Genomic DNA, 13374 nt, shown 5'->3' with positions numbered 1-13374 from the left:
GTGGGTCTTTGCATTGGATCAATCTTAGCCACCAGATCCATTTGACACGTCCCTTCAGTGTGCACTTCCTTCAAGTCAGTTTCCAAACTGCTGACACCCTCCTTCAGAGCAAAATGTTCCCAGTAAACTTATCCTAGCCAGTCGCTCTGCAATGCCAGGCTGCAGTGTAAAACCATAAGGGGTTGCCAAGGCAACTGTATTTCTCCATGTGACAGACAAACCATCCCTCCTGCCCCCCTTTTCTTAAAAAAAAAAAGAGGATTTATTTTTCAGGGATTTGCCAGAGGAAATATTTTAATAGGGTTATCATAGAGAACTGGCAGAGAGAGGGAGAGATCTATAGATGGTGGATAAGTCGGGTTATCTTTACCCTGATTTTACCATTTGTACCCTTAAAAAAGAGGGGGTAGTGGTGTAAGGATTACAGAGTTTTAGCCCTTGGCATGTGCAGCAGCTCGCATGTGTTGTTTGACTGAATGTTAAAGAGTGATAACACTGCAAATGGCAGAGGTTCAATTACAGCTGCAATGCAGTATTTTAATGCACAGCGCACATCTTTACACTTACTCATTAATTTTAAGAATTTATTGGTGTGGAAACTTGAGATTTCTTGACTTGAATTCAGAACTGAGGTTACTTCAACCTTGGTTTAACTATGATTTTGTAAGATTGGAGTCTCTATGTCCAAGTCAAGATCATTTTTTCCATTGTCCTTTTTGCTCAATTAATCAGCAGAATCTATTATTCTGCACAAACACTATTAAACAAAATATCCCGAACCTCCTAAAATCTTCTTCTCCAAGACTTGCCAGACTGTTGTGTTTGACCTCATAACCCACTTTGAGATGCACATTACTGAGCACTATGTTGTCTTTAATTGTATGTTTGTTTGTTTCAGTCAGAAGGTGTGTTCATTTCATTCTCACTTTTTTCTTTCTTCATGGAGGAAGGCTTTAATTTTAGGAAATATCCATTATCACTTTATCAGTTACACCGTACTAATACTGCATGTTCTGGAAACCTTCCACACAGATTCCGCTCCATCTTGAAATGCTAGCATCACACAGTTGCTGCAGATTTCTGGGCTTCACATCCATGATGTGAGTCTTCTCTTCCACCACATCCCAAAGATCCTCTACTGGATTGAGATCTGGGTACTGTGGAGGTCATCTGAGTACAGTGACCTCATATTATGTTCAAGAAATAAAGTTTGAGATTAGCTGAGCTTGTAGCTGGTATTAACTATCAGAAAATGGGTACACTGTCACCATATAGGGATAGATCCATGGTTTCATGTTCTTTATGCCAAATTCTGACTCTATGTCTAAAAGTTGCAGCATAAATCAAGACTCACCAGACCGGGCAAGTTTATTCCAATCTTCTGTTGTCCAATTCTAATGATCTTGTGTGAACTGTAGCCTAATTATTCTGTTCTTAGCTGACAGGAGTAGCACCTGGTGTGGTCTTCTGCTGCTGTAGCTGAGATGCTCTTCTGCATACCTTGGTTTTGATGTGTGGTTGCCTTCCTTTCAGCTCAAAGCAGTCTAACTGTTATCTTCTGACCTCAGGCATCAACAACACGTTTTCACTGCTGCTCACTGATATTTTCCCTTTTTCAGACCATTCTCTATAAACTCTAAAAAGGTGATGGTTGTGTGGAAAATCCCAGTAGATCAGCAGCCCATCTGGCACCAACAACCACACCACATTCAAAGTCACTTAGATCAACTTTCTTTTCCATTCTGATGCCCAGTTTGAGCTTCAGCAGATCATCTCATTCATGTCTACATGCCTAAATGCATTGAGTTGCTGCAGAGTAGATATTTGTGTCAACAAACAGTTCAACTGTACCTAATAAAGTGGTCGGTGAGAGTATTTTGTAATTGTCTTTCCACAAGCTAAATGAGAAGATTGATACTCCTCTTGTGGGTGGGCGGCAGGTAAGAAGCTACTGTCAGCAACTAAAATAACAGCGTAAAAGAAGTGTTTCACAGTTTTGCTGTCAAGCGTATCTTTATTCCTGGTAGAATTTGTTTCAGTACACAGAAGATAGCTGTTCAAAGTCTTTTGCTTGGTGCTGTTGGTCAGTCAGTTACTTGTAAACAGTCTGTCTGGAAGTCACATACTATAAGTCCTAAAAACCCTCCACAATTTCCTGTGCTCAACAAATCTACTTTGTTTTGTCCTTATGAAAATCCCCTGTATAAAGAACCAATCCCAGTGCAACTACCCACACTACATACAGTGGGACAAAAAAGTATTTAGTCAGCCACCGATTGTGCAAGTTCCCCCACTTAAAATGATGACAGAGGTCAGTAATTTGCACCAGAGGTACACTTCAACTGTGAGAGACAGAATGTGAAAAAAAAAAAATCCATGAATTCACATGGTAGGATTTGTAAAGAATTTATTCGTAAATTAGGGTGGAAAATAAGTATTTGGTCACCTCAAACAAGGAAAATCTCTGGCTCTCACAGACCTGTAACGTCTTCTGTAAGAAGCTTTTCTGTCCCCCACTCGTTACCTGTATGAATGGCACCTGTTTGAACTCATCATCTGTATAAAAGACACTTGTCCACAGCCTCAAACAGTCAGACTCCAAACTCCGCCATGGCCAAGACCAAAGAGCTTTCGAAGGACACCAGGAAAAGTATTGTAGACCCGCACCAGACTGGGAAGAGTGAATCTACAATAGGCAAGCAGCTTGGTGTGAAAAAATCAACTGTGGGAGCAATCATCAGAAAATGGAAGACATACAAGACCGCTGATAATCTCCCTCGATCTGGGGCTCCACGCAAGATCTCATCCCGTGGGGTCAAAATGATCATGAGAACGGTGAGCAAAGATCCCAGAACCACACGGGGGGACCTGGTGAATGACCTGCAGAGAGCTGGGACCAAAGTAACAAAGGTCACCATCAGTAACACACTACAACGGCAGGGAATCAAATCCCGCAGTGCCAGACGTGTTCCGCTGCTGAAGCCAGTGCATGTCCAGGCCCGTCTGAAGTTTGCCAGAGAGCACATGGATGATACAGCAGAGGATTGGGAGAATGTCATGTGGTCAGATGAAACCAAAGTAGAACTTTTTGGTATAGACTCAACTCGTCATGTTTGGAGGAAGAAGAATACTGAGTTGCATCCCAAGAACACCATACCTACTGTGAAGCATGGGGGTGGAAACATCATGCTATGGGGCTGTTTTTCTGCCAAGGGGACAGGACGACTGATCCGTGTTAAGGACAGAATGAATGGGGCCATGTATCGTGAGATTTTGAGCCAAAACCTCCTTCCATCAGTGAGAACTTTGAAGATGAAACGAGGCTGGGTCTTCCAACATGACAATGATCCAAAACACACCGCCCGGGCAACAAAGGAGTGTCTCCGTAAGAAGCATTTGAAAGTCCTGGAGTGGCCTAGCCAGTCTCCAGACCTCAACCCCATAGAAAATCTGTGGCGGGAGTTGAAAGTCCGTGTTGCTCGGCGACAGCCCCAAAACATCACTGCTCTCGAGAAGATCTGCATGGAGGAATGGGCCAAAATACCAGCTACTGTGTGTGCAAACCTGGTAAAGACCTATAGTAAACATTTGACCTCTGTTATTGCCAACAAAGGTTATGTTACAAAGTATTGAGTTGTATTTTTGTTATTGACCAAATACTTATTTTCCACCCTGATTTACGAATAAATTCTTTACAAATCCTACCATGTGGATTCATGGATTTTTTTTTCACATTCTGTCTCTCACAGTTGAAGTGTACCTCTGGTGCAAATTACTGACCTCTGTCATCATTTTAAGTGGGGGAACTTGCACAATCGGTGGCTGACTAAATACTTTTTTGCCCCACTGTATTTGAACCTCTAGCTCATAGCTCTGATACACCTCATTTGAAAATCCAAACTGTTTATGTGTCAAACTGTTTATGCCGATTGCCAAACTTTGTGTTTTGCAACCAAACAGGAAATGGGACCCAAACTGTAGCAACTAAATGTTAAGTCTCAGCTGCTGACAGACCTGCACTTTCCAAACTGAGTCTACAGCGTGACTCAGTGTCACAATTCTTACTTTGCTTAACATGTGATGGACTTTCCAATAGCTTGGCTGAGAGCTGTGAATATTTTATATGACACGCATTAATGCACACCTCCATGTGTAGTCAAACAATAATCCACATGATTTTACCTGAGATGCATTAAACACTAAATTGTGATTTATGCTTAGTATTTTGGCACCGGAGAGCATTACTGTGTGAAATATCCTCTTCCTGGTTAATTCTGAGTTTCTTTTACAATTTTAAACGCTGTTGACCAGGGAGGGGAGACATATGCAAAGCGTTAAAAAAGATGAGATCAAGTGCTGAGATGAGCTCCGAGCTGACCTGAAAATTGAATGAAGGGGGGAGGAGAGGTGCAGGGGGAAGCAGCGGATGATGTTGGGTGGTGCATTTGCTGTAGTCACATTGCAGGACTGAAGCAGGTAATGCAAGCAAACCAGTGTTCAAATGCATGCCTATTTTTGGCAGGTGTGATTGTGACATTTTTCTGCATCAGTTTTTTTTTCTTTTGCATTAATTTATTGAAATAGGACAGTTTCATGTTGTGCAGAGCCTCAAAAAGCTGTCAATTTATATAATTTCTTTGTTTTGTTTTTATTGTTAGGGAAAAAACAGGTTCATGCAGGAATGTGACAAAAAAAAATGCAGATTTTACCAATGATTTGCATCATTTTGTTTAATAGAAGGACACTGTAATATTTTTGGGGTAAACTGTCAGCTGTATTGGACTCAAAAGCTTATTTTCATAGTGGTATTAAAGGATCACAGTTTAGCTGTGAATCCTTGCTGGGATCGTCATGCTTTTATCTGTGATCCTTTTGTCTTTGATGTTGCACTCTTCAACAGGCTTGTGTGCTGTATCCTGCATCAATAATCTCTTATTTATAATCACTGAAATTGTTTCTTGATTAACAGAAGAGCTGGGCTTTCTTCAGTGTTTTTTGAACGATACACTCATTGCTAAACTCTTAAGTGAAGTAACCTTTGCCACTGGGTATTTAACTGCAACAGGTCTTGCAGGATTTTTGCTTTAGATGTAGGGACTCACTTACAGCTTTATGTTCAAGTTCTCTGAAACACACTGTCGTCTTTGTGAGCCCAAATAAAGACTCTACTCATATGTGTCCTTGGATCCAGAATATCAACTCAACTTTGCCCTTCAATCAGATGGTGGCAGGAAAGAAGTGGCCGAGATGCAGGGCTGGATATTAAACCAAAGAGCATGAAAGGAGGAAATCCTGCTGCCCTCTGCTTCCTGTGACCTCTGTCACACACGCCACATCACACCACAGTCAACCTCGTCACCCTACACAACAGGAAGGACATGCAAACCCCCGTCATATCCCCCAGGTTTAAGTTTGGTCCAGCATTTTGGATATAAACACACAGAGGAAGATGGATCAGGAACTTCCATTCATCAGTAGAATAATAACCTCCCATAAGGACAAAATCCATCAAAATAAGGATACGAATAAAATTGTCACTGTCACTCACTGATACTAGATACCAGAACACATAGTACTCCTCAGTAAGTCTGTTAATACATTTATCTATACAGCAAGCTATGCTATTTGTCAGACAATAGCAGTAACAACAAGAATAATGCCACTAATAATGCAAGTTTTAAACTTCATAAGACTAAATCAGATGAAATTCATATGAGGGAATTTTACCTAAATTAGAAATTAGAGCTCAACATTTTTCTTAGGTAGTAAACATGTTTTTTTCTGCTCTAAATTTGAACTTTTAACTACAGACAGAATAGAAAATGGGTATTACTACCGTGACATCCCATATTGCTCTAAAGTCCAATTACAAAGCCTGGAGATGAGCGTTTCACCACTGTGACACATCATTTCTTCACGTATTGAAAGCAGGTGTGATAAGTAATGGATGGACTTCACTGTACAACTGTATGACCAGTCAATCACTAATCACTAGCTAATTAGTGTAGATCCTTTTTATCACTTAGAATGACCAAAAAAAAAAAAATCTAAAATATACATAATGTTTCTAACCGTGTCCATAAACGCATCAGAAAAGTGTTTTATGAAGGTTAGAACAAGGAAACGTTTTCTCATTTAGGACCAGAAATCTTTTTCCAACCACAGGTTGGTTGGACCACAGGCTCCCTGCTGACCAATCAAAAGAATGTAGATCTAAGGCACTGCCATGTTAGGCTCCCCTTTAACACCCCCAAGCTATTGTACTTTCTAAAAGTTTCTAAATGTTTCTCTTGTTTTCTTTATGTGCTTGAAACATGAAAAATGAGTTCAGTGATTTATTGAAACATGTAAGCATATGCGGAAACATGCAGTTCTTCAGGATTCTTTAAGGAGATGTAAATCTCTTCTATATGTTCTGGATTCTCCGTCAAGATGATCCCAAAATGCTCCTGTAATGTTAAGGTTCAAGTACTGGGGAGGCCAATCCATGACTGATAGTTTTCCACTGTGAGTTAAAGGCCGATGGTACTTTTCTGTGTTCATATTTCCAACATTTTTGACAAGGTCCCCAACACCACTGGCTTAAATGCAACATCAAACAAGACCCTCCACTGTGTTTTACAAACGGCAGCGGAGTCTAATCCACCGTCCAGCTGGGGTCTTTTTGTGTGCAGTTTATATCTTCTCCTTGCTTCTGGGTTGGTTCTCCCGGGGTTCCTCCCACTGTCTCAAAACATGCAATGCTAGATGAAGCTAAATTGACCATAGAAATTAGAAAATGGTCATCTGTCTCTCTGTGTCAGCCCTGAGAGAGATGTTAACCTATCCAGGGTGTACCCCACCTCATGTCCTTTTATAGCAGGGACAGGTTCCAGTGCCCCCGTGACCCTGAAATGGATAGGTGGAAGAAAATGGATGGATGGATATTTGATGGCAGGGCTTGTGGTGGTTGCAGAAATATTTGGGTATGGACTAAAGGGTAGCGCAACTCCCATATATCAAAATATTACTCAGATTACTCACAGAAGGGAAGTGAAATCCCTGGAAATGGTGGGTGAAATGATGGATCCAGACATTTCAGGGGGTTGGGTTTGCCGTGTAAAGTGATTCCACTTGATTGCACTGTGAAGGATTGGAGTTTTGGGGAGATGGAGACTGAGCAAGGTTAGGGATGTGAAGGGGGTTGCTTATTTATGTAATTACATACGGCGGGGTCAGGAGTTTTTAAGGGAGGACGTGAATGCCTTCTAGGCATCGCCATGGTGACTGGAGCATATAAAGTGGTCTGACTGCTCAATCAGGTCACGTGAAGTCAGTCAGGAGTACCACAGACGTTTCCCATGATGGTTGGCCTAATCTACCAGACGCGGTCCTCCCTGGGGGCATGCACCCTTTGCAGCACGAGACACAACTCCACACATGCTCACTTCAAGGCATCATGTTTTTTGTTTTCTTTGGGGGGGGGGGGGGGGGGGGAGATACTTTATGGCTTTTATTTTATTATTGAATAAAACAAGTAAATACATTCTGAGTCTGGGTGTTCAGTTGGCTCTTTACTGAAGCTATCTGGGACACACCGCGTTTCCTCTAATGACTCATAAACACATTATCCTGACATTTATGTAGACTAGAGCGTACTGAGGGAGTTTGTGTGCCAGAGAGACAGACTCAAGAATCTAAATGCTTTTAATGCAACTACTCTGACTTTCAATGAGGATGCTCTGCTTGACGGGTCCAGTGATGGCATAAATGGACAGTAAAACTATATTTGTCAAACCATATTCCCTAAGCTATCACCAACATTATGTATATGACCCATTTTCCAGTTGTAGCGCAGAGAATATTCAAATCAGAGCCTTTTTGTGCATGTATGTGTGTGTGTGTGTTTGTTTTGTGCATGCTATTTCACATCAGTCTACCACATATGCAAAAACTTCATAGCAATTGGAGCTGAATAACAAAGACTCTTTCTGGTTTGATTATTGGAGGGGCTTCACCCAGATTCCCCCTTACTAAACATTCCCTATTTCCTGTTTGCTATTTCTCAATCACCACCAGACAAAAATGTTCCAAAAAAAAAAAAAAAAATCCAATCCAAAGAAAGTTTTTCACTTTCTTTTCTACTGCAAAAGCTGAAACTGGCACACATGTCCAGGAGTTAAGCTTTAAAACACATGGTTAGGTCATTAAAACACTTTGTGTCAGAGTGCAGAGAAAACAAACACTGTCTGGATGCATGTGCCCAAAAGTCCTGTCTACCCCACATCTCACTGCACTAAACTGGACTTTGCTGGATTGAAGGCCTTCAGCGGGTTGTGTAATCTGCTGGCCCTGCTGATGAGCAGAAAAGGACTCTTTTTTGAGTTTCTCAATGTCCGCTCAGGACTTTTTAACCATTACTTTGTTGGAAGATGGAAAAGCACCATTAGAGTGAAAAAGAAGAGCAAAGACACAGAGCTGCAGAGTCACAACAATGATGATGTTTTGTATGCATTTGTGGTAATGATTATTAGTCAAACTGAGCCTCATTCCATATGAAACAGGAGGGAATTTGGGCCTTTAACCTCACGGCGACATGAAGCAGCATTAGGAAAATTGACTGTGTTATGGCTGGAAAATGGCACTTTGTTTAGGACAGATCACCGAGACTGAAACATTTGTCTAAAAGAGACACCTATGAATAAACAAATGAATGAATACATTAAAACATCTGTTCGTGCTTGACCACTGGAGCAATGCACACAGGAAGCGGGACCTCCTCCTTCTCTGTGGAGGCAGGAATGCTATAATTGAAACCACGTGTGTCGTAGAAACAGAGTCTGCCAATATATCTCTTTCTGTATTCTTCACCCCCCTGTTTCCTAACCTGATGGCTCTTCTTTCTTATGCTCTCATCCAAAAGTTAAAATGATCTGAACTGCTCAGAGAGAACAAAATGCTGTCTCTAAGTGTTTTGTGAGGCCACAGAGCTCACTGGATAGATAGATGAATCCCAATTTTGGGCACATTGGAAAGGTGGGCATTTCCGGCACACAGCAGCACTCTCCATGAGCTTTTCTATTATTGGTTGACGATTTTCTGTCTGTGTAATGATTGGATCAACACTTTTTACCACCCCTTTTTTGGAATTTTTAAAAAGTAGTTCCTTGGACATGGGCTCCTTTTTTACTCATTTTCATTTCACTGCCATTAGATGATTAAAAAATAGATCATGGAATAGTTTCAATCTTGGTCACAATTTAAAGTAAATGCAATTACATAAAATTAAGAAAATACAATAAAGTATTAAGATTTTTTCCCAATGTGTAAATAGTATTTAAAAATACACTAAATATTTAAATTAAATGTAAATATTTTAAATATTTTGCTTCCAGCGAGACAGATTTTCTTCTGTTCTTGAGCGCTTCCTGAAGATCTTTTAGATGTAATTTTCAGTCCAGGAAGGGAAACAAGGGGAAAAGACTGAGGTATGTCTTATGGATTGATGACTTTTAGGTTCAAATCATTGTCAATGTGTACAGAGGAGGTCAGGGGAGAGGGGGAACCGTGAGTGTAAAACACGGAGACTATCTATTATGGTTTGGGGCAGCATTTCACCTGGAGAGTGTCTAAACAGCCTAAGAGGTTTCAGGCAGTATTGGAAAATAAAGGTGGTCATACCAAACATGAACTTCCAAGCTCATTAGAACTATACAAACTGTTTGTCTGCTTGTATGTGTTTGCCTTGTATACTGTATTTCCATGTATGCTTACATACATGCTACAGCTATTTCCCATTTTCCTCTGTGCAGAATAATATTTACTACAAACCCAGGTTATAATCGTGGAATAAAAGTAACTTAAAACTGTAGTACCAGTAAATTTCCAGCAATAATTTTATGCCTAAAATGAAAACAACAAAAAAGCACCGCGAATTCCCATTTTTTCCAGATGATCCGCATATTTTCCGCATAACTTAATTTTAAAAAAAAAGTGTCTGTATATCTGGTAACCGGTGCGCTCTGTAGTCACGTGAGTACTGCTCGGCGATGAATGCTGACTCGCAGCACAGCCGGGATGCGATTAACACCTTGGATCTTTCCGTCTGCGCTATTATACGAGAACTACTTCCGGTTGTGAGTTCCAAAAATAAAACTCACTCTTCAATTTACCCCGTGTCTCACCTGTGCTCGAGCATGGTTCGTTTATTTTGAAGTCAAAATAACAGTACTTCCGGTGCTTGCATTCGCGAGCCGACCAACTTGACCCAGCCGTGTGAAAGGCTCTCCTGATACTACTGGAGTGAAGGCGTATTTGGAGGGATAGCGATAACACGCTCGGCCGGCGGTGTGGGCTAAAAGACGAGCAGCTGCCGCCGCCGCTGCATCACGGACACACCGCTCAGTGACCGGCGGACTGACGGAGGCCCGGGGGGATTCGGAGAGGCGTGAATGGCAACAACATTTCCTAAAAGAAAACCCTGCCCATGAGACAACCTGTATGCCAAATGCGTCCTAGAAAATAGGACGCGCGTTTGCCGTAAATTAGACGTGGGCTCGCACGGCGGAAGTTTCTGCGATCGATTTTTTGGGGGGAGATCTTCGTTTATTGGCTGCAGTCATGGACGAGGACAACCAAGGTATGATTCATTGAGTCGTTTCATTCCCGTGATTTGTTGCCATTTCCCTAATCAGAAGACATGCGCCTCTGCCTCCTCAGTTTGATGATGATAATAACAACAATAACAATACCAATGCTATAATAATAATACATTTGGACCTATTTGCCCTCAATTTCAGTAATCTAGGACTCTAAACAGAGTTGGTTTGACACCAAAGACATGCCACAAACAGTATTTTGTGACACTAACAAGAAGTTGGCTTCTAAATGTGCAGAAAGCCCCTCACTAATGTTGCTGCTTTCAAGAGCAGTTTAATGTCTACACTGAGGAGGGTGATGATCGACACTCAAACAGATTATAGGGCTCGAAGCGTAGATGAGAGTCAGCGCATCAGTGTCGGTATGAGATGCTGTGAGTATTGTGTTTTTCCTGTGCCTTTGTCAGCTGTGGGCTGGTGCCACTGTGGCCCAACAGGTCCTGTCATGGTCAGCCATGCATGGCCACCGAGTCGTTTATTGACTGAGGCTGTTGCAAGAATTTGTTGGCACGGATGCATCTCTCCAACAGGAGCCTGCTCATCGTTCAGCACACGGGTGGGTTTAGAAACTTTTGAATGGCAGGGCAGACTTTGGCAGGGTTATTTGGGAGTTGGCACAGGGAGTTGAGTAGAAACGCGTTTACAATATTGCAAGCTCTTTTCGTTCTTACTTTATTACTGTGCAATGAAACTATGTAAATAAATACTTGCAAGGTAACTCTAAGTAGCCTGGAGCCATTAACAGAGTCATGTAAAGGCTCCTCCACCCTTCCTGCATATAAGATACACTTAAAGCAACACAAAGCAGCTACACACTGTAGTTTCTATCTTCCTGGTTGTTTAATTTAGGGTTCTGGTAACCTGGGGTTAATCCATGATACCTGTCACCGGCTGACTCAGGCAGAGAAGGCCAATCAGATTCCAGAGGGACCACCCCCTGTTAATCATACACTGTACAAAATAACACTTTAAATTGGCCAAGACCCCTCCAGGTTAAAATGCTCACTCTTGTTGTTTCAGGTCGGTGGTATTCAGTCCCACTGGCTCACCGCTTACGGAACTGCAGGATGTGACTAATGGCTTGCGTACTGCATGCACGAATGCATGCACGCACGCATGCATGGCACCTGGGTATAAAGCAGCCATTGTGCTGGGTTCAGGCAGCCGGGCCTCCAGCGTTGGGAGACGTCAGCATAGCCACACAGACAGACATATGGTGCTGTGACACCAAACAGAGGTAGCTGTCAGCAGCCTCACAAATTTAATGTCTCCTTTTCCCCTTATGGCACTTTTTGCTGTCAAGATGGATAGATGGCTGGACACAGGGAGTAAAAACATCAACAGTTTGCTGCTTATTGTCTGAACAAATGAGTGCCTACACAGCTGTACACACAGGCCCAATGCAAGGCGACAGACTAAAGTAGAGAATGAGCAGCAGCAAGTTAGTCAACGAGGTCCACTGTGCGACTATCGCTCCTCACAATGTGACACACATGCAGAGACTTTGCCAGGCCACAAGTTAAGCAGGAGGGAAGACTGGAAAGTGGCGGGTGTAATGACCGAGAAATGCGCGAGGAGGGAAAGCACGTGTGACCACAAAGAGAGCGAGAAGCAGTCGTAGTAGCGACGATGGTGAGATGTCTGAAAGGGAATGAGAGAGCAAGACAGGAGCAGTGTATGTGTGTTTGTGTGTGAGAAAGAGCGTGTGGACGGGCTGGATGAAGTGCCAGGACAAACTTGGAGAGTGGCCAGAGAAGTGTGGAACGTCGCCAGTGAAAGACGACGAGGGAGAGTGGCGGTGGACTGGATATTCTTTCTGAATCAATTCTCCGGCGTGTCAGTGGAGTTTCTCTCAGCAGAAAGTTCTTCTTTTCTGTCATTATTAACTCACTTAACAGCAGGTGGTCTCAGCCTCTCTGTGATTATCTATTAAACCAGGTCGCCCTCTTGATGGGGACTCACTTTTCATTTTTTTCCCCATCTTTTCTTCCCCTTATGTTGACATATTCTCTTTGCTCTGCTAAAACCTCTTAGCACATGCTTTTAGCCATGCTTGCATCCTTTCCAGATATTTTCTTACTTTTTCTGGGAGCCTATGCACCATGATAAGGTTCTGAGTTTTTGTTTTGAGTGAAATGCTCAGCTATTTAATGCATTGTGGTGAGATTGTGTGCACTTTTTTATTTTTTTACTTTTTATTTTTAAAATTAGAGTATGTGGAGATTCGTCATTGCCCGCTTGGACATGCTGTAAAAGGCTTAGCGAGAACGGGTGTATCGTAATCCAGCTGACACACATGACATTCAGCAGTACAATGCCTACTGCCGCAGTACTCCCCTCAATGGACAATGGGCCAACAAGAGGGCCACAAAGCTCTGCTACAGTGAAGCCTGCCTGACCGCACTGACACACTGTAGCTCGCTGTCAAACATTCCCATTTTGCACGACCGACTTTGTCAGGCTGTCAAATGTACACCTGCATCATCTCCGCTTTCCCTGCTTTCGCTCTGCAGGTTTTTGTTAGTCAATGAGCTGTTTTACTGCGCTTTCAATCAAGTGATGCCCATGTGGTAATAATCAGAGCATTAGAGATAGACTTTGGCTTTGCAGCGTACCTCATGATTTTGGCTGCAGATCCTCTCTATTTACACACTGTGAAACCAGCCATTTAAACTTGGCAAGGGAGTACGTGAGTGTGTGTTGCAGCGTGTGGTCTGTGGGGTTGCGGCACGCTGGC

The 13374-nt window shown here is 42.4% G+C and overlaps 1 protein-coding gene across 1 annotated transcript in view; it reads left to right on the top strand.

The window, feature by feature from the left end:
* Nucleotides 1-10249: 10249 nt before the first annotated feature.
* cyth3b (cytohesin 3b) overlaps nucleotides 10250-13374 on the top strand; it is a 42907-nt gene continuing 39782 nt past the window's right edge. The window contains exon 1 of the mRNA XM_085271137.1: nucleotides 10250-10618. Within this exon, the coding sequence (XP_085127263.1) occupies nucleotides 10600-10618 (19 nt within the window). The 5' untranslated portion in view covers nucleotides 10250-10599. The remainder of the gene's footprint in view (nucleotides 10619-13374) is intronic.

Source organism: Mchenga conophoros, linkage group LG4 (genome assembly GCF_057382185.1).
Source record: "Mchenga conophoros isolate Kocher_MC1m ecotype Shallow Benthic linkage group LG4, M_conophoros_male_GT1.1, whole genome shotgun sequence".
NCBI lineage: Eukaryota > Metazoa > Chordata > Actinopteri > Cichliformes > Cichlidae > Mchenga > Mchenga conophoros.
The sequence above is the reverse complement of the archived record's forward strand: the minus strand, read 5'-3'. Positions and strand labels throughout refer to the sequence as shown.